At 37.2% G+C, this 21,984-nt stretch overlaps 1 protein-coding gene across 1 annotated transcript; it reads left to right on the forward strand.

Moving 5' to 3' along the window:
• The first annotated feature begins 2,485 nt into the window (after nt 1-2,485).
• Nucleotides 2,486-4,235, forward strand: LOC126888625 (zinc finger MYM-type protein 1-like). Its single transcript, XM_050656980.1, has 2 exons — nt 2,486-2,627; nt 2,974-4,235. Exons 1-2 carry the CDS (start codon nt 2,486-2,488, stop codon nt 4,233-4,235), a joined length of 1,404 nt encoding a protein of 467 aa, XP_050512937.1.
• The last annotated feature ends 17,749 nt before the right edge of the window (nt 4,236-21,984 follow it).

Below are 21,984 nucleotides of genomic sequence, written 5' to 3' on the forward strand. Positions count from 1 at the left end.
TTTGTTGATTTCTTATGTTGTAACCTCCTTCAATATCGTTTATATTTAGATGTTCGCTGAAATGTTGTGCCCATCTGTTAAGAACTAAGTTTTTGTCATGTAGAATTTCACCGTTAGTGTCTCTACAAATTTTTAATCGTGGTTTAAATTCTCGACGGCTATTATTTAAGGATTGATAGTATTTTCTTGTTTCATTTTTATCAAATAAACTTTGTATCTCATTGAGAGTGTTCTGTTCGTATTCTCTCTTCTTACGTCGATGGATACGTTTTTCCTCTCTTCTAAGACGTCTATATTCTTCTTTTTTTTTCTCCGTGTACAACCTGCGTCGATGGTTTTTTGATATGCTGCATTCTTTCTATTTGTGGCCATTTCACACTCATGATCAAACCAATGATTTCGTTTTTCTGACCTGGGGTTTTGCCCAATATTTCAACCGATTTCTGTAACACAATATCTCGTATATTTGCCCATAGTTGGTTAATGTCTTCTTTTTCTTCTAAGTTTTCTGTCCTTATTTAATCTTCTATTTGCTGTCTGTATACATTTGCTATGTCGGGGTCTTTTAGTACTCAAATACTCAAAGTACAATTATTACCCGAATTTCTCGGGTACTTATTTCGAGTACATTCGAATGTAAATCCCGAAAAAAGGTAGAAGGGTAATAATTATCTCTGCATCTCTAAACATGTTTATGAGTCATGAAAACATAAAATAACATACAATTCCAACTGAAATAAAAAATAAGAATTTTAAAAATTAATCATCGATTAAGAGTCAGTATAACACCACTCACACTCACTGATTAATTTTATTGGATTTTAAAATAACTCATTTTTCAAAGTTTTCATCAGTTAGAGCCTTTCTTCGAGGGCTATTAATTATTGTAGCATAAGAGAATAGGCGTTCTGTAGGCGCAGAAGAAGGCAAGCATGGATTATATCATCTTAGAAGAACTTTTTTAATTATAGGAATCTTTTTTTGCCTTCTAGAAATTTAACAAGTTCTAGTTGTATTTTGGATGATTTGATTGTTTCATTTTCAGACGATTGAGACGGCATGATGAGATTGGTTTCTTGTGTCTTGTTTAGGTGAATACTCTGGTTCATTGAAATCGAAAAAGCCATCTGGGATGGTATCATTTGAATCTCCTGTATCTAGTTCATCGCAATAATCAAAATAAGTTAGGTATACCGTATAACGATTCACTAAGCTACAAAAAACTACTTAAAGAGGAAAGAGGAAAGGGGCGCCTAAAATTACTTGCCCCGGGGCGCTTGAACGCCTTGGCGCGGCCCTGTCCATCTTGTTACAGCTGGATAACTTTTGACGAGTCCGATACTGAAAACGGCATTTTTGCGTGTTGCTATTAATTTGCTGTCCCACATGCAGCGACAAGTTTAGACTTGCAAAAGGTACTCGGAAAATGTATACGTGTAATAAACGCGGGTACCGGGTATTTTACCCATATGCTACGGGTACGAGTACCGAGTACTTTATTGAAAATGTACTCGAGTACCGGGTACTGAGTACCCAAAATGTACTCAGAGTACAAAATTCGGGTACTTGTACCCGAATATTGCCCAGCTCTACCTATCATAATGAAGTTCATTATGATACAAGTCGTGAAATTATAATTGATATACAGTCCGTATAATTTACTTACCGTTGCACGTCATTATTTACGCCAGAGATCTAAGTTGACATAGTTGTCAAAGTATAAAAAAATCCTGAATCCATTTTAAATCAAATAGATCACATAATTATTGTAAACGTGGATTGTACAACAAAACAAATTAATATTCAATGTAAATAAATAAAAGCTTAAGAAATAGAGATAGAACAAGAATTAAGTTATAATCTTACGTTCAAGTAAATAATAAAACCAGTAAACATAATAAAACAGATACTTATAGTAAAGAATATAAACAAATATGAAGTGTCATCACCGCAACTGCCAACAGGGCCGTCTTAGCAGTGCCGGATCTAGGAACCGCGAAACCCCGCGGCGCGGGGGGGCCCGGCCTGGTGGGGGCCCCTTCGGGGCCCCCTCCCCCATGATTTTTCTATGATTCTGAAAAATCGATTTTATTTCTCATGTATTGAATATTTTATACTAATAGTAGACTCCCGATTATCCACGAGCGGATTAACCACGTTGCGGATCAACCACGATCGTCAAAAATAAAAATTAAATCACATAAATACTGTAACACGTAATCAAACACGAACAAACGAGTAAACAACGAAGCGGCGATGTGCTTGTAGTGCGCAGACTGTAGCGGCGTTTTCAATACGTCGTATGCTTGTGCTTGTCGCAGATTAGTGATGAGTCACGACCGGTCGACCTTGGACCATGCAGCGCTCTATTGTTTTGAGTTCAGTTCACTCACTGTCACTGTGTGGGTCAGTTGTGTTGTCTGTCAGTGCAGACCTTTTGTTATTGTAGGCTGATCCAGGTCTTTTCTCACTTCTTGGCGTCATAATGAGTTGTAAACGTGATTACGAGAGTGGCGCTTCCAAGAGAAAGAGAAAGAAACAGAAAGAAGAACAGTTAAAAAAAACTAATAAAAGTGTTGAAAGTTACTTTCTGTCATCAAAAAAAGTCAATGAAAAGACGTTAGCAGGTAACTATAATCATTGATTTGTACATGAAGTTCTAAGTACTGTAGCGTGGCATACTTCTTTTGTATATATTTTTCATTGTTATTTTATTTTTTTCAAAATTTTGTGCTGATTTCAAAAACATATAATGTTTGGTAGATTTTCTTTCAAATATTTCTAGTAAAAATTTTACAAACAAAATTTGGCGGTAGGAAGATTTGTTTCAGTTTCGTTTTCATTTAGAGATTCACTTTCCCCTTCACACTCGCTAACGATCGTCTGCATATTGCACACACAGAAATAACATTTCCATTATAAACGTTATTTTCATTCTTAAGGAATATTCTGAACATAATTTGTTTGATTTAGATGAAGCAGAAAGAGAAGACGAAATACAACCCGAACCCAGCAGCAGTAAGTTGGATTGCCAAATTATAAATATTCAGGATGAGGATGAAGTTATGTTGGAACTGGAAACTGGTAATATTGAAGATAAAAGTAAAGAAGACAGAAAAATAGGTCCCAGTGCTGGTAAGTCAACTTACACAGTTCTTGATATTGAGAGGGATCATGACGCTGAGGTTATAGCTTCATTGTTAGGCAAAGAAAATCCCACAGACAAAGGTCATTTTGAGAAAATCAATTTATCGACCACACTAAAAACATTTATAGTAAAAACAGGAAGTTGTCAGCCAAAAGGGCCATTTCCAAAAGATAGCAAAAACAGGTCTTTCTCTTCATTTTACTATAATACAGATCCAAAAGCAGGTCAACTTAATTCTGTCAAATGGCTGAACTACTCAACACTTCAAGGCTGTGCGTATTGTTTGCCGTGTTGGTTATTTTCAGACTTGGGCGAGACTAACCACGGATGGGTTACTTGTTTGAAAGAATGGCAAGGCTTATCAAACAAAATCAAAACTCACAGTACTTCAGAAAATCACATTCATGCTTGTAAAGCTTTCCATCGATGGAAATGTAGCAAACAAATAAATAAGTTGGTAGATTCAGAACAACAATCTCAAGATCTGTTTTGGGCACAGGTCTTAGAAAGACTTTTTGATATTACCCTTACGTTGGCTAAAAATTCACTAGCTTTTAGAGGTTCTCAAGAGCATAACGGTAACTATGAGGGAAACTTTTTATCTTTAGTACAACTGTTGGCCAAGTATGACACTGTTATGGCACAGGTTGTAAGCATGCCGAAGGGTCACACTAGATACTTAAGTCATGACATACAAAATCAAATCATTAACTGTATGTCTTCAAAATTGAAAGGAAAGCTCCTTGAAAACATCAACAAAGCAAGGTTTTTTTCACTTATTGTTGATACAACACAAGATCTTGGCAAGAAAGACCAGTTGAGCTTTGTGATTCGTTATACGAATTTCCTTGAAGAGTTGAGGCAAGACGAAGATGGTAATTTTGAAGAATATAAGAAATTAAGTATTGAGGAATCATTTCTTGGTTTCTTCCATGTAAAAGACGCAACTGCACTTGGACTTTCCACCCAAGTTGTTGACTGTTTACAAAACCTGGGCTTAGATATACACAAGTGCAGAGGACAAGGCTACGATGGTGCGTCGGTTATGAAAGGACCATACACAGGTGTGCAGAAAAGACTTCAATAAATTGAAAAACTTGCTGTTTATGTACACTGCAATGCGCACAATTTAAATCTTGCCATCAATGATGCTGTTAAGGAAGTGAGAGCAGTGGACAGTTATTTCACAACTCTGCAATCTCTTTATGTTTTCTTCGGCCTCAGCATTAAGAGGTGGGACATTTTGTCGTCATTAACGGGTGAATCTGAAGTGACATTGAAGAAGTTGAATCCAACTAGGTGGGCATCAAGACATGATTCGATTTTAGCAGTTAAGGTTAGGTATTTGGACATTATGAAAGCTCTTACGAAGATTATACTTGAGAGTAACAAGCAAGAAGAAGTTTCTGAAGCTAAATCACTTGCAAAATCCCTTGATAACTTTCAGTTTGTAATGCTGACAGTAGTGTTGTCCAAGATTTTTACACAGCTAAACATCACGTCTAACTTTCTTCAAGGCAAGGAAACAGACTTAGAAAAAGCTGCCAGAGTACTTGAAAGAAGTCAAACTGAGCTCAAGAAAATGAGGGAAGATTACGAGGCCTACAAAGATGAAGCCACACTTATAGCACGTAAATGGAACGTACAACCAATGGTTTCTCAAAGCAGGCAGCGCAAAGTAAAACGACACTTTGATGAACTAGCAGAAGATTTCAGGTTTTCAATTGGTGAAGAGGCCTTCAGAGTGTAAGTGTTTTACGCTGTTTTGGACATAGTCAATCGTCAAATTGAGGACCGCTTTTCTTCTGTTCGAGATGTTGTCCAGCTGTTTTCTGTTTTATTTCCAACAGTTCTGGTCAAGCTAACTGAAAAAGAAATCTTTGAAAAAGCTGGAGAATTGCAAAGAGTGTACGAAAAAGACATAGGGCCATCGCTACCTCTTGAACTTATATCCCTTCAAAGTGGATTTAAATGTGAGCTATCAAAACTGAAAACGGTTTATGACTTAGCTTCACTTTTAATGATTGAGTTTGACACATTAGCTACAAGTTTTCCAGAAGTACAGACTGCTCTAATGTTATTTTTGACTTTGCCGGTAACAGTGGCATCTGCAGAAAGGTCGTTCTCAGTGCTAAAAAGAATTAAATGTTATCTCCGAACATCAATGGGACAAGACAGACTTAGGCTACGGCTCCACGGGCGAGAAATTGACGCTAGCAGTAGCAGTAAAATGAACTTGAGGTTCCGCGGAACGGAATGGGAATGGCCGAACTGTACCGACTACAGGACTTGTGCGTAGTCGGTTCAATTCGGCTACTCCCATTCCGTTCCGCGGAACCTTAAGTTCATTTTACTGCTACTGCTAGCGTCAATTTCTCGCCCGTGGAGCCGTAGCCTTAGCGATCTTGGAATGTTGGCGATAAACCAAAGAGAAGCCTCACAACTAGACAAGCGTACGTTAGTGCAATGCTTTGCAGAAATGAAATTTAGAAGGAAAGTTTTTGCAGTGTAGTATTTTTAATTTTATCATAACCAATTATTCTCGATATTGGCTTATTTAACTTAAAATAATTTCCAAACAAGCTACTAAATCAAGCAGTATCATGTATCATCAAAATTTAAATTTGTGCAGTATATCAAAAAGTGTATTTGAAATTTTTAAAGAAATTTATAATTTTCAACAACAATTTTCGCAAACTTATTTTAAAAGAGGTGTATTTTCATTAAGAATTATTTAATATGTTGCCTCGTTTAACTTAAAAATGTTGCAAACAAACTAACATGTAAGAAAATTGTATTATTGTATTACACCAATTCTGTGTAAAATAAACATTCATACGTGAATATTAAATTATTCGTTTTATTTACCTTTTCAATTAAGGTTGTTTCAATATTGTGCAACCATACTATGTATTATTTATTTAACTGGACTTATTTTTCATTTACTTCTGCATTTGTTTTGAAATAGTGTTACCTTCTTACCATACGTCTGGGATCATTTCATCCATTACATCTTCTTACCATTACCTTCTGTGCTGGTTATACATCTTTGGGAGGCTTTACTCACAAGGTCAAATGAGAGGAGACCGAGATCAGAGATTTAGACTTAATTTATTTTCAGACTTAAATCTAACAATCAGACCAGTCACGAGAAAATTTAGAATATAGTAACATAAAAAAAAACTAAAACTATTGATCCCTTTACAGTTATTTTATCATCCATAATCCCGTCGGGCTGAGGGTCCGGGGGTGGGTAGTTATGTTATATGGTTCACGGTTCACACGCCCCCCTCTCCTTCATACCAGGGACCCCTGTGGTAAGTCCGTATAGGGGGCCCCAAAGGACTTCTTGCAGGGGGCCCCAGAATTTGTAGATCCGGCCCTGCGTCTTAGCACACACGGCGCCGTGGTACAAGACTCATCTTTGCGCCCCCTTTTGTCAGAAGATTATATAGGTTATAGTTACGGTAGAATTAAAACTAATTATATGTACCTATATAAAAAAAAAACTTGGTTTCAGTGTACAATAAATATATTATACACGGCTCACTAAAATAATTAGTTACGCCCCTGTACTACTGATTACTTAAAATTCAAGTAGTATTTATGTAACCTTTCTGGAAACTCCAGATTATTGTTGAGACTCGCATTTGAACCCCTCGCCGGGGCAGATCGTCAAAAGCTTCCTAACGAGAATCATCTCTAATCTATCGACGCTCCCGCTATTCGTAAAAAGGCCGCATTTTACCGGCTTTTTTTGCTATCGTTTTATACCGCTCAGATAATTCAATCTGCTCAGTATTATCGACGATGATTTATTTAGCGTATTAGTGAGTGCCTTACAAATGAACCAAATGGATTATGGAATTCAATCAGAGCTCTGATGTGACACGTCATCAAGGAATAAAACTGTAAGTACTCTACATGTATGTGAACATAACTTATTAGTCGTGATACTGTATGCATTTTGAACCATATACCTCTCGTAGCAAATATTCTTTGTGCCATTTATGCAGATAATACTTTAAATTACATATGAAAAATCGTTATCTACTCTTAACCAGCTTACCTATGGGAATATACTCTATAACCGTACAATAAGTATAGGTTACTATTGTTAAGGATACTTTACGTATTGCCTAAACACTTCTGTTCCATCGAGCCGTATCATATTAATTATTTATTAATTAAATCCTCAAGGTCCTTCGTATTTGCATATTTTGATAATCTCTATTCTGAGAATAACGGTTTTTCATTTATAGTGTCTTTCTGTTGCATTTGGAAATTTCCAAGCCACGCCGCCCCGGCACAAAAATAAAATATTCCTCTCTTTCTGCACTCAAATTCTCAGTATTTAACCCAGCACGTCTCTACAATAGCTGGTAGGTTGTTAAGCCCGGTCTACACGTGCAATTTCAGAAACTACTTGCTTTGTTCAAATAAAGGAGTCGTTTTGTTTGTATGAAAAAATATTTGCATATATTACATTATTTTATTTTCGTAAATATATTTTTCTGTTTATAGTATACAAAAAGTGTACTCATTTCTTGGCTGATAGTACGGGTGTTATAATTTTAACATTGTTTGTTCAACCTTTTGATTTAAATTAAATTTATAATTTTGAATCCGATTAAGCCTGGTTCACAGGTTACAAAAATTATTAAAAATAATTTTGTTTTCTTGCATAAATTGTAAGTTTTTGCTACATTTAGCTTCGCTTAGGCTCATTTTACACTTCTAGAAAACTATAGAAAATAAATAATTGTTTTTTCCTTCAATTTAATTAATTTAAATACTTGTTAAGGGTGTCTCACACTTGCTGAAAAATACCCATTTTGGAAAATTGCATATATTTTGAAATTTTATAGTTTTGCATTTCATATACTAATCTGCGCTCATACAGGGTGATACTATTAAGCCAATCTCACACTATTAAACGTGTAATATATAATATATTGTACATATTCTCTCATTTTCGCATCGATTTATAGGTTTAGACATTTGCAAATAATCTATCTAATCTCACATTCTCGCAACATGGCTGACCGATCAAAATATAACCGACAGAGGCTCACCGCAAAACTTGATATAACCAAGTTGGCTGATTCGGTTCCCACAACTCTTAATTCTCTAAACAAATATAAAATTCGTGAAATAATTTCACAACTCAAACATTCTTACGGACTTTTCCGCGATGCTCAAAATGTGCTGGAGACGATCCCCGAGGAACCTACCCCCTCTACTGATTCCTCTGTGGTTTTTGATAAATATTTGGATACAATTTCTCTATTGGAAGAAAGATTAGAGGTCATTGAAAGTTCTAATGTGACTGCTACCCCCTCCCTCCAATTTGACCCTAATTCTTCTCTAACCTCACAGTCTATGGCTAGGCAACGAACAGTAAACCTCCCTCGTATTCAGTTAAAACCATTTAGTGGCTTAGTTACTGAATACAATTCATTCATTGAGACCTTTGATACAATAATAGGATCTGATACTACATTAAGTGATCTGGAAAAACTCATTTACCTCAAAAGTTTTCTAACTTCCGAGCCTTTGACGCTTCTCGAGCATATCCCACTCACAGGTGACAATTACAAAATAGCCCGGGATAACCTGACACAAAGGTACGCCAACTCTAAATCGCTTATCAAAACTCTCATCTCTCAAATTCTTGATGCGCCTCCTATTTCTGGAAACGCAAATCACTCACAATTAAGAAATTTTCATACGGTCATGTCAAATAATTTTAAGGCCCTATTGAACTTGAATAGGCCCCCTTCAGATCTCTTGCATTTACTTCTCATACATATCGCTACTCAGAAGCTCGACGCACCTACCATTAGGGCTCTTGAGTTCCAATCCGGTGGTAGCCAAGCTACCCCTGATTTTGTCCATTTTCTAGGGGAAATCGAGACACGCGTTGTTCATCTTGAGAATATTCACTCTCAATCAAAACCAAAATCGACTACTACTTCCAGACACTCTTTACACCTAGCCTCAGACACTTCTACCAGTAACCTTTCGCCTCGCTTAGGTCCTAAGAAATGTTCCTATTGCAACGACTCTCACTCGATCTACTCTTGTCCTCAGTTCAAGCAGTTGAATTCTAAAGAACGTTTTAGTTTTGTCAAACAAAATAAATTTTGTATTAATTGTCTTGGGTCTCACATGCTCGATCAGTGTAAATCCAAATTCTCTTGCATAGTTTGTAAATCTCGTCATCACACGTTGCTCCATTTCGACAAAACGGGTCATAGTAACCCTTCCGCGGCTGTTGGCCAACACAACTCAAATAATCATAATAAAACCGCTATCTCAAATAACTCCCATACACAGGGTAATTCACAACAGGGGCCCTCACATGTTAGAGCTCCTGAAACGGAAGTTAATCTTCAAAATTCGACTCCACATTCAATGGCTCTATCTGCAGCCTCGCTTGATAATCATTTGGTGTTATTAAGCACACTCCAGGTCTATCTTGTCGCTCCTAGCGGCAAGAGGGTCTTCGCAAAGGCACTTTTAGACTCGGCCTCACAGGTTTCATTTATTAGTGCTGACCTCGTAAAGGAACTGTCACTCACCACTAGAGATGGAAAATTACGGATCAATGGAATTAACTCCACCTCATCCTCGTCTCAATCTATTGTAGATACAACAATTTTCGCTGTCGCTAACGACGTTCCTTTTGACATCTCGTGCTCTGTACTCCCAAAGATAACAAATCCGCTTCCTCAAATTTCTATTTCGGCGAGCAAACTAAACATACCCTCAGAGATACCATTAGGTGATCCGATGTTCCATGTAACATCCCCAATTGGTATCCTGCTCGGTGCAGACCTGTATAACGATATCATTCAACCTGAAATAATTCGTTTGGGAAAAGGTCTTCCCGTTCTTCAACGCACTCTACTCGGGTACACGATATCAGGGTCAGTTCCAGACTTTGCTCTTAAGTCGAAAAATACTAAAAAGGCTTTGGAATTTTATTCAAACTCTCTCGTTACTTGTTGTTCTCATAACACTCCTTCCGCCGTAAATGAGCCGGTAGTGTCCAACGAGGAACTATCCGATCATTTACAAAAATTCTGGGAGCTGGAAGAAGCCGCTCCTCAGAACACCGATCTCATTAATGATCACCCCGCTGAAATTAATTTTGTAAAACATGTTAATGTTCTCCCCAATGGACGATATGAGTCCACACTCAATCTCAAACTCCCTATCGAAGATATAGACATGGGAAATTCGTTTCTCTCGGCAAAAAGACGTTTTCTCAGTCTCGAGAAACGTTTTCAACTCAACCCTGATTTATTGGAAAAATATCAGGACATTATATCGGAATATCTCAATAACGGACAAATAATTCAAGTGCCGTTAAAAATGCTAAATGACTCAGGTAAACCTAATTACTTTCTCCCTCACTTTCCCGTTTTCAAATCCAACTCTACTACTTCCACTCGTATAGTTTTCGATCCAAACAATAAATCGTCTACGGGAATCTCCCTCAGTGACGTCATAGACAAAGGTTATGTCGTCCAACATGAACTTTTTGACATTCTCGCTAAGTTTCGTCAGTTTAAATTCGCACTAGTAGGCGACATCAAGGCTATGTTCCTACAAATCGCCATTTGTCCCACTGAAACATTTCTGTTAAATTTTCTCTTTAGGGACAATATTCAGCAGCCTTTACGGTGCTATCAATTTCAAAGATTACCCTTCGGGCTCCCAAGTAGCCCATTTATCGCTCAAAGAGTTATCAAGCACATCGCTGACAACAACAAACATACCCACGAACTTGCTACTAGTGTTCTGCAAGAATCTATCTATATGGATGACCTGATCAGCGGTGCTGACAGTCTTCATGAATTAAGTTGTCTTTTCGAACAATTAACTTCTTTGCTAGAAACCCATGGTTTCCTCCTCCACAAGTGGAACTGCAGTTCTTCAGAATTTCTGTCTCAACACAATTTAAATCCCGTCTCTGAAGTCAGTCTTAACTTCACGGGATCTGATAAAGTCTTAGGCATATTCTGGGATTCAGAACGCGACCACTTTTCGTTTAAAACTCCTATCTTCAAATTGGCTAATGTTGTTACTAAACGTACTATTCTCTCCTACATTGCTACTTTGTATGACCCGCTAGGATGGTTATCCCCTGTCCTTGTGAACGCTAAGCTCTTGATACAGGAAATATGGTCCCAGAAATTGGACTGGGATCAACCCATTGACTCACCCATCATTATGAAAAATTGGCAAAACCTCTTATCGACATTCAAAACTATAGAAGAGGTCAAGGTACCTCGATGCTTACTTTTACAAAAGAAAGTTGTTGATGTTCAATTAATTATTTTCACCGACGCATCGGAAAAAATATACAGCACTTGTGTGTATCTCAAAGCGACATACTCAGACTTTTCTGTATCGTCGCGGCTTATCGCTTCTAAAAACAAAATTTCTCCGCTAAAAAATAAACTCACCATCCCCAAATTGGAACTTTGTGGAATAGTGTTGGGAGTCACTCTGGCTCATAGACTTTTTCACATCTTCAAGAAAAATTTGAGTATATCTTCATCTCATCTCTTTGCTGACTCTACAATTGCCTTGTCTTGGATACTTTCTAAAAAACACATTTGGAACATTTTTGTACAAAACAGAATTCAAAAGGTCAATTCCTTGTTGGAAACTTTTCCTTGTGATTTCCATTTCGTCAGAAGTCACGAAAACATCGCTGACCCCGCTTCCAGAGGGATAAATGTCTTTGATAATCCCCAGACCACCGAAGACTGGTTATGCGGACCTAGCTTTATTAGAGACAATCCCATCGATTTTTCTCTTCATCAAATTCCTCATTTTCAGGATGATCTTCCTGAATTAAGGAAGTTAGTTGTCTCAAACATAGCAACAAATCACGAACTCAACGACACCTTTGAAAATCTATTCGCTAAATCTTCTTCTTTTCGTAAAATTCAAAGAATTGTCGCTTATCTTTTTAGATTCATCAGTAATATTAAAAAGAAAATAAATAACTCTCCACGAGATACGGATATATTGACGCCACCCGAAATGGAGATCGCTGATCACGCGATCATCAGGTATATCCAAAGTATCTACTTTAAAAAAGAGATTCTTGAATTGAAAAATGCTAAACTCGTGACCAATAAAGCCATTCGTAAACTCAACCCCTTCCTACAACATAATGATGGGCTGATTCGTGTGGGAGGACGTCTCCGACACGCCCCCATATCGTATAATCAAAAACACCCCATTCTACTTCCTTCTAAATGTCGAGTTGTAGAACTAATCTTGACTCAAGCTCATCATAAGTTATTACATTCAGGCGCGCAAACAGTACTTTCGTATGTCAAAATGAAGTACTGGCCAATTGACGGATTAAGACAGATTAAACGCTTAATTCGTAAGTGTGTAAACTGTTTCCGATTCATGACACCCAATTCTGTTCAACAGATGGCAGATATGCATCCCGATCGTGTACTCCCCACTAGACCCTTCCAAGTCGTCTCAGTGGACTATGGGGGGTTCTTCTTAATTAAGTCCTCACATTTGAGGAAGGCACCGCTTTACAAAGCATACGTAGCCTATTTCATTTGCATGAGCACTAAATGTGTTCATATCGAACTCGTCACAGGATTAAGCGCAGAAGCCTATATTCTTACTCTGAAAAGGTTTATTGCCAGAAGATCCACGCCCAGTATTATTTGGAGCGACAATGCCACAAATTTCCATGGGGCAAAAAATGAAATGCGCGAATTCTATGATTTTTTCTTAAATCAAAATAATTCGGAACAGATTAAGGAATTCTGTACTCAAAACTCCATAACTTTCAAGATGGGTGTTCCCCGCAACCCCCATCAATTCGGCCTCCATGAGGTAGGAATAAAGAGTGTGAAGTATCACCTCTATCGAATTATAGGAAATTCCCACTTCACCTTTGAAGTGTTTAACACAGTATTATGCCAAATCGAGGCTATTCTAAATTCGAGACCCATCACTAGGATGTCGTCTGACGCCAATGACTTCGCTTTCCTATCTCCAGCTCACTTCTTAGTTCAAAGAAGTTTAACCGCGCCCCCTGAACCAAGTGTTTCAGAGATACCTGAAAATAGGTTGAATCTTTTTCAGCGTATTAGTAAAATTCAACAGCAATTTTGGAAATTGTGGAAAAAAGACTATCTTTGCCTCCTGCAGCAAAGAAATAAATGGACCGACCCTACTGACCCTGTCAAGATCGGGGATTTGGTTCTGTTGAAGGAGGATGGTACTCCTCCACTCTTATGGCCAACTGCCAGGGTAATAGATGTATTGCCTGGTAAGGATGGTCTAGTTCGTACTGTCAAGATTCACACTACTCACGGTGATTTTCTTCGTGGTATTACGAAAATCGCTGTGATTCCCCTGGAAGATTAAAATCTATCCCTAGGGGGAAAACTTATCGTTTTCCTCCATTTTATCGTTGTTACCCCTTGTGTATATAAACTCTAATTTCTTCAAACATTTCTTATCGTTGTGCACATCTTTGCCAATCCCCTCTCTTCGAGGTGATATAGGCCATCTCTCTCGCCTGTCGCCCCCGGCAATATGTACAATAAATATATTATACACGGCTCACTAAAATAATTAGTTACGCCCCTGTACTACTGATTACTTAAAATTCAAGTAGTATTTATGTAACCTTTCTGGAAACTCCAGATTATTGTTGAGACTCGCATTTGAACCCCTCGCCGGGGCAGATCGTCAAAAGCTTCCTAACGAGAATCATCTCTAATCTATCGACGCTCCCGCTATTCGTAAAAAGGCCGCATTTTACCGGCTTTTTTTGCTATCGTTTTATACCGCTCAGATAATTCAATCTGCTCAGTATTATCGACGATGATTTATTTAGCGTATTAGTGAGTGCCTTACAAATGAACCAAATGGATTATGGAATTCAATCAGAGCTCTGATGTGACACGTCATCAAGGAATAAAACTGTAAGTACTCTACATGTATGTGAACATAACTTATTAGTCGTGATACTGTATGCATTTTGAACCATATACCTCTCGTAGCAAATATTCTTTGTGCCATTTATGCAGATAATACTTTAAATTACATATGAAAAATCGTTATCTACTCTTAACCAGCTTACCTATGGGAATATACTCTATAACCGTACAATAAGTATAGGTTACTATTGTTAAGGATACTTTACGTATTGCCTAAACATTCAGTATTCAAACAAGATAAATTTTATAACTCATATTAAAATAAATTTTTCTAGCTTTTAATTTGGCAAAAGTTTTTATTACTTCGGTAAATCGGTATTTTTACTTGCTTTTCTATACTTAAGTATTAAAGCCAGGTTTGTTGGCCATCTATCTTGGGCCATTGTTGAGTGCAGATAAGTTTTGATCAAATTTAAGTGTAGAAAAAGACCTTTTTTCTTCAGCTACTGTTACTGGAAGTGTTAAATATATCCTTAGACACCTAGAAAATTTGGGAAAACAGAGACAATATACATATAGCTGATAATATCGAGTGGAGTTGTGTCTTTATTTATAAAAAATATTGGTAAGAAATTCTAATTCATGGAATATATCTTCACCATCTATATCGGATCAATTTTCATGCGCTAGTTTTTTTTTCAATTTAAACATTGCGTTGTTTTTAAGTTTTCTTCGGAGTTTCTCCGACTTAATACATTTTCCAGGAAAGAAAAATTATAATTTCCAATGTCCAATAAATAATAATAATTTAACTTTAAAATTTTGTTTTCAGTTTAAAAGAGGCTTGTTTAAAGCCTGGTAATTGAGATTGAGATGTATTTTTCGGGGACATGGACGAACAGTTTCATAAAGTTTAGTTTCGCAAACTAGTTCTTTAGCAATTGATACTGAGTCAATTAATATCTGCTCAAACGCAGTGTCAGTGTGGTTATTGACAGGGCTGGATTTACATATGGGTTGAATAAGCTATAGCACAGGGCGGCAGAATTTAGGGGGCGGCAAATTTTGGTAAAAAAGGAAAAAATGCGTAGGGGAGGCCGGCAAATTGTGGATAGCCCAAGGACGGCAAATCTTCAAATCCTCCTCTGGTTATTGGCTAAATCTTTATTGACTTGATCAAGCATCTTGACAGCTTCGGAAATAATAATATCTCTCGTTTGCAAAGTTTTGTTGATAATATTAACCCTTTGCTAGAAAATATTGTACCATGTCACGACAAAGCAGATAAACTTAAAGTTCTTTAATTTGAAAAATTGAGGATAATACATCGAACATTTTCCCCATATTAAAACGAAGTATTTTTAATGAGTCAATTCTACTCTCACATCGCATATTTGAAAGCAGTTTTAATGCAAAAGTGGGTATCTGATTCATTATGACATTCAACCGTAATATTGAGGAAAAGAACATAAATTTCTTGAACAATTGAAATAACACATTGTTATTTATAATGAGCATTTAACAGCATCATTTTAGCACTGAATTAAGGCTGTGAGCCGCACACGAAACATAAGAGCACCAGGATTAATGTAGGGCTAAATATTTTTTTGAAGTCCAATATTTTTTCCTCTGATATTTACCCCATTATCATACATACCCTTGGCTTCGTAAATCATATCTAAATTAATATTAATTAATTTCAAAAGTTCTAACAAATAAATTGCTAATCCTTCTTCGGTAGTATCAGTAACCGGTAAAAAACTTAGACTTAAACTAAATTCGGCCATCATAAAATATTCTAGCTCCACCTTTAAAAAATAACGACTAGTAATGCGGCGCTTTTACATACATAGCTCCGCAAACCGCAATTATACTTGTGTTAGCAGAATCCGAACTTTGCTCCTAATTTAAATGGGTTTCATATTTCATTTTCATATCGTAGGTGTAGTAAGCATGAATGCCTTTGTAAAAAAGGCCGAAAGTGCACTTGTATATTTTTGTTTTTTGTAGTTTTTTTAAGGACTAGAAGCGCAAGTTTGAGCCTAGCAAGAGTTCGGCTTGCGCCCCTTGGACTTGGCGCCCGGGTTCTTCGCACCCCTTGCACCCCCGGGTTAAGACGGCCCTTACTGCCAAATTAGTGTTATCAATTTATTCTAAAATGTCAACTTTGTTCGATTACAGTTACAGTGTTAATGTGCTTCATAAAAACGCTTTAGAATCCATTTATTACAAATTAAATGAAACATATTATTGTGTATTTCTTTAGGTTAACATTAATAGTCCCCGTGTGGGCTGGCTGCGGGCCACTAAGTAGAATACACCCACAGGATCTCCTCCTTGTCGTAAGAAGCGACTGCAGGAGCAACTGACCGTTGCCCCTACTTAAAATTCCATCTCGTCCTTTACCTACCTATTTACCTAAAACCTATCTCAACCACACCCCAAGTGTTGGATGAGTCCTTTTGACCGTGTTTGAGTGGATGGGGTCCATTTTACGCGGGGGGTGTGTGTGGCATATACATGTCGCGCACCCTACACACAAACTGCGTAACTTGCGCCTCTCCCCATTCACACACTCCTAAATTCCTCAAACTTTGACCGGAAGGTCGATAAACGTTCCTGACGGAGGGCAGCAGCGACCGCCAGTACCAAGTTAAGGCGTATAGGAAATTATCCTGAACCGGCTTATCATTGGATTTTCACAAGCGGAGCTGTACCAGCAGAAAGGTTGTGATACTGCGATGCAATAGGGCGGGGGAAACCATTGCATAATCATTCCCAAGAAAGTTATGCGTGATGTCGTCGAATGCAATGCCTCGGATGTTGTCACGCAGCCCGGTTGACGACCGGAGCTACCTTGAGTCCGGGTCAAGTAGTGCAAAATTGGCCACCGGCCACGCAAATGTTAATGACCAGGCATCGTGTGGAAATTCAGCTACTGGTCTGCAAAAAGAAAAACTGAAACTCAGACAGATATTGAAGGTCGGTAGGTACATGGAACGTACAAGGGTTAAAGACGATCACAGGTAAGCTAGCAATTATTGAAAACGAGCTAGCAAGATACAATATAGAAATCTCTGGACTAGCTGAAACTCATTGGTTAGGAGAGGGCCATTTCAGAACACATAATGGCAATTATATTTACTTCTCTGGTGCTGAGACCCAGAACTATACAGGTGTTGCCATTCTGATCTCACCAAGATTACAAAAGTCTGTCGTCGAATTTAAAGCTGTGAGCGATAGGATAGTTCTCCTTAAACTGGAAGGCAAACCACATAAACTTAATACCATACAAGTTTATGCGCCAACCAGCACATCAGATGACATAAAGATCGAGGAGTTCTACGAAAAACTGGAAACGACAATCGCCAACATACCAAATAAAGAGCTTACTTTAATATGTGGCGACTTCAATGCAAAAGTTGGCAACACTACACAGAATGACTACATAAAGAATGTACTGGGAAAGTTCGGTATAGGCCAGAGAAACGAAAGAGGTGACCGTTTAATCGAGTTTGCTATCACAAACAATTATTCTATCATGAATACTCGATTTAAACACCGTGTACGTCGGCTTTATACTTGGAAAAGTCCTGGAGATAGGTCTAGAAATCAAATAGATTACATCCTTACCAATATTCGCTGGAGATCGTCAATTCAAACAGTCAGATCATATCCAGGGGCGATATGCGGATCCGATCATACTCTACTCGTAGCTAAAATGAAGCTTAAACTTAAAGCGCCCAACAAACGAGAAGAGACAAATAGGATAGAACTAAGAAAGAAGGACGACCTTCTCCAGGAAGTACATAAAATAATGCCCTCTATTCGTAACGGAACATCACAAGAAATATGGGAGACTTTTAAACATTGTGTAACAACACCAATTGCTCATCCAAAGATAAATAATCCTGTGAAACGGAAAAACTGGATAACAGATGAAACCTTTCAAATCATTGAGAATAGAAGAAATCTTTGTCAAAGTGGCGTGCATAGTGAAAAGAAAAAGCTAGTTTAAGAAACCTCAATAGAGAAATAAAACGAAGATGCAAGACAGACAAAAACCAGTACTACCAGGGTATATGCAAAGAAATTGAGAGACATGATCAGAATAATCAGCCGAGAGATCTATTTAGAAAAATACGCTACTTAACAAGAGACTTTAAAGCCAGAACTTGGGCCATTGAAGACAACACTGGAACTCTGAGAACAAACAGAGAAGATATAGCAGAGACATGGAGATCGTATTGCAGGGACCTATATAAAGATGATCAACGCCAAGAACCTGTTAACCAAATCTCTGACGAGGTGGAAGAAGAACCTGATATCTTATAATAAAACACTGAAAACGTTTGTTTTCTATACTTCCACAGAATTTATTATAACTAAGTGACTACAGCTGTTTCGGCAGAGTGCCTTTCTCAAGTGATATAGTTTACAATGTGTTTGCCTTTTTAAGTCTTCAACTGAAGAGGTTGAGGAGTTGAAGACTTAAAAAGGCAAACACATTGTAAACTATATCACTTGAGAAAGGCACTCTGCCGAAACAGCTGTAGTCACTTAGTTATAATAAATTCTGTGGAAGTATAGAAAACAAACATTTTCAGTGTTTTATTATTAGATAAAATGAACTTCCATCAAGTAACGGTCGAATCCATAAATTAGAACCTGATATACTTGAAAATGAAGTAAGACTCGCGATCAGTAAGCTCAAATATAATAAAGCACCAGGTCCAGATATGATAACAGCAGAAATGCTCAAAGCCACAGAAGAAACTGGCGTGGAATTACTTCATCTACTCTGTAATCAAATATGGCATTCAAAACGGTGGCCTGAAGACTGGGCAAAATCTACAATAACCACAATTCATAAAAAAGGCAGCTTCCATAAATGCGACAATTATAGAACTATTTCTCTTATATCACATGCCAGTAAAATAATGCTACATAATCAACGAGAGACTAAAAACATTCCTTCAAAGAGAAATTCCACAAGAGCAAACTGGATTTACCAAAGGTAGAGGTATTAGAGAACACCTGTTTAATATAAGACAGATAATCGAAAAATCTAGGGCATTCAATATTCCACTGTACATATGCTTTATAGATTATCGTAAGGCGTTCGACAGGATCAAGTGGAGACACTTATGGCAAATACTAAAAGAAGTGGGCGTACCTCAACACCTTATTTCGCTTATAACTGAACTATACGAACACACTACTGGATCAGTTAAAGTGCTTGACACACTTTCAAACGAATTTCATCCAGAACGGGGTGTCAGACAGGGATGTATACTATCTTCACAATTATTCAATATATATGGAGAGCATATTATGAGAAGAGCACTTGAAGGATGGGAAAAAGGCATCTCAATAAATGGTCATAAAATAAATAATTTACGTTTCGCAGATGATACAGCCCTTCTTGCAAATAGTCAAGCAGAGCTGATTGATCTTATACGACTGGTTAAAAACGAAAGTCAAATATTTGGTCTGCAATTAAACATATCAAAGACAAAGATCATGATAGTGGATAGACTACATAACAATCATCCACATATAACCACAATTGATCGGTTTGAGGTTGTGAGCTCATACTTATATCTGGGATCATTAATCACAAACACAGGGTCACTACAGGAAGAAATAAAACGTAGATGTGATCTAGAAAAAGTGGCCACAGAAAAAATGACCACAATATGGAAGGACTGTCAAATTTCAAGAGCGTTATAGATGAGGTTGATCAACTGCTTAATATTCCCAATACTGACTTACGGATATGAATCTTGGACCCTGAGAAATTCGGAAAGAAGGAAGATAGACGCCATTGAAATGTTCTGTTGGAGACGAATGCTACGAATTCCTTGGACCGACCATAGAACAAATATTTCGATTTTAAGAGAGCTAAAAAAAAGTTAGCCAACGGCTCTCCAGTAAAGTCCATCTCCAACAATTAAAATACTTTGGACATGTTATGAGAGCCAACACAGAAAACATGGAAAGACTCATTATACAATGAAAGGTGGAAGGCCGAAGATCACGAGGAAGATCTCCAACACGATGGATCGATCAGATTACAGGAATATGCAAAAGACCTATGCATGAGTTAAAAGAAATGACCAGAGACAGAGATCTTTGGAGACGGACAATACACGACATCACGTCGACCACTACACTTCCTCCGGGGGGTCAGGATTGAAGAGAGAACATTAATAGAAATCTTCAAATATTATTTCTACGCGTATATAATAAAATATGTCTAGTGGCTGTAACTCCAGTGTACTCGGCAAAATGTTTCTAAAAAAGAACACACCTACCGCCTAAATATTTCGTGTTGGTATCATGTGACGTCACAGGCTATGACGCGGATGACGTACAACGGTAAGTAAATTAGACGAAGTATATTATAGTATCATAAAGTAGAATTTTAATGCTATTTTAAAGACACTTAAAAATTTTAATGCTGTTTTAAATACCTACCCACTTAAATATTTTCATTTAAAATGACCGCTTGTTGCTAAGGACGACGTAACTTTATCTGTGTAAATTAATTTATGTATAACAAATACAGAATACCTTATTTTCACTAATGGGATATGATAACCAAGACCGTAGAAAACGTTTTACATTTTAAAGTTGTCCTATTTTTAAAATAACAAAATGTCTGGCTAATTGTCTCGGCCAAGGCTATCAAATTCACAGATAAAAAGGTTAACTGAATTCGCTCTACCGAGATTCACTTTGATACATTTGGAAAAGGAAACATACAACACAAAAATTCCTACCTCACACTATTAACTGCCAAAATCAACAATCTTTCATTAAAAAGAGAACAATTATTAGAAATAGTGGGAGTGTCTACTAATCTCATAAAATTTTGTGGAGTTTATTTCTACAAAATATTTTTATTTTGTACAATATAGCTATTTGTATAACAAGGGAGGAAAGTGCTACTTTTCCTCCCGAGAATGAAGTTTACTGCCCGACGCGTAGCGGAGGGCAGTAATCATTCAAGGGAGGAAAAGGCACTTTACTCCCATGTTATACATATGGTTTTTCCACCTTCCTCAAATAACAAGTCATTTTTTCATTTTTACTTAGTTTATTTATGTAACTAACCAACAAAATTTATTAGAACTAAAACTAACAAGTACGTACAATATAACTGTCAACTGTCAAATATAAGTCAAATAAATAATGTAAACATTGTAAATCAAAATAACAATTTACTGTTTTTTACCATTATGCAAAATACAGAGTGTTTTATAAATAAACGTTAAAATGTATAGAAACTTACGTAATAAAAAATAGATATTGTACAGGGCGTCAATAAGTTACATTTCATGAATGAAATACCATGACGTCACTTTTACTTTTCCTCCCTAGGGAGGAAAAATATTTTCCTCCCTAGGGAGGAAAAGTACAACTTTGCTCCCTACAAACAGGTCCGGAAAAGTATACTTTCGGTAGAGGTAGGTGGAAAAATAATTTTTTCATTTGTTATCAATACATTATAATGGTGTAGATAAATATTTATTGCAAATTGAAGAGTCTCAGATGCAGAATCCACCAAAAATGGTAAATAGTTATTTAAATCTAAGACTATTCGTTTTGAAAGTTCTTTCTGGTACATCCGTAATCTGCGACTTTTTCAATTAATAAGATCGCAGACGACGAATATAGAAAACGAAAAGGAAACGATCACATTCCGCTTTCATTCGTATAGGAAAAAAGGACAGAAGAGGAACTTTCAGTACTCAAATCCGAGTAAAGATAGAAAAATAATAAATGATGGTTTTGCTTGTTTTCGATTCAGAGGGATGCACACCCGCTGGACAGGCTGTTTCTACCATTGCAGGCGTCATCAGCAGCGTTCGTTGGCGTGCACTCCTC

The sequence above is a fragment of the Diabrotica virgifera genome, chromosome 7, assembly GCF_917563875.1.
Source record: "Diabrotica virgifera virgifera chromosome 7, PGI_DIABVI_V3a".
NCBI lineage: Eukaryota > Metazoa > Arthropoda > Insecta > Coleoptera > Chrysomelidae > Diabrotica > Diabrotica virgifera.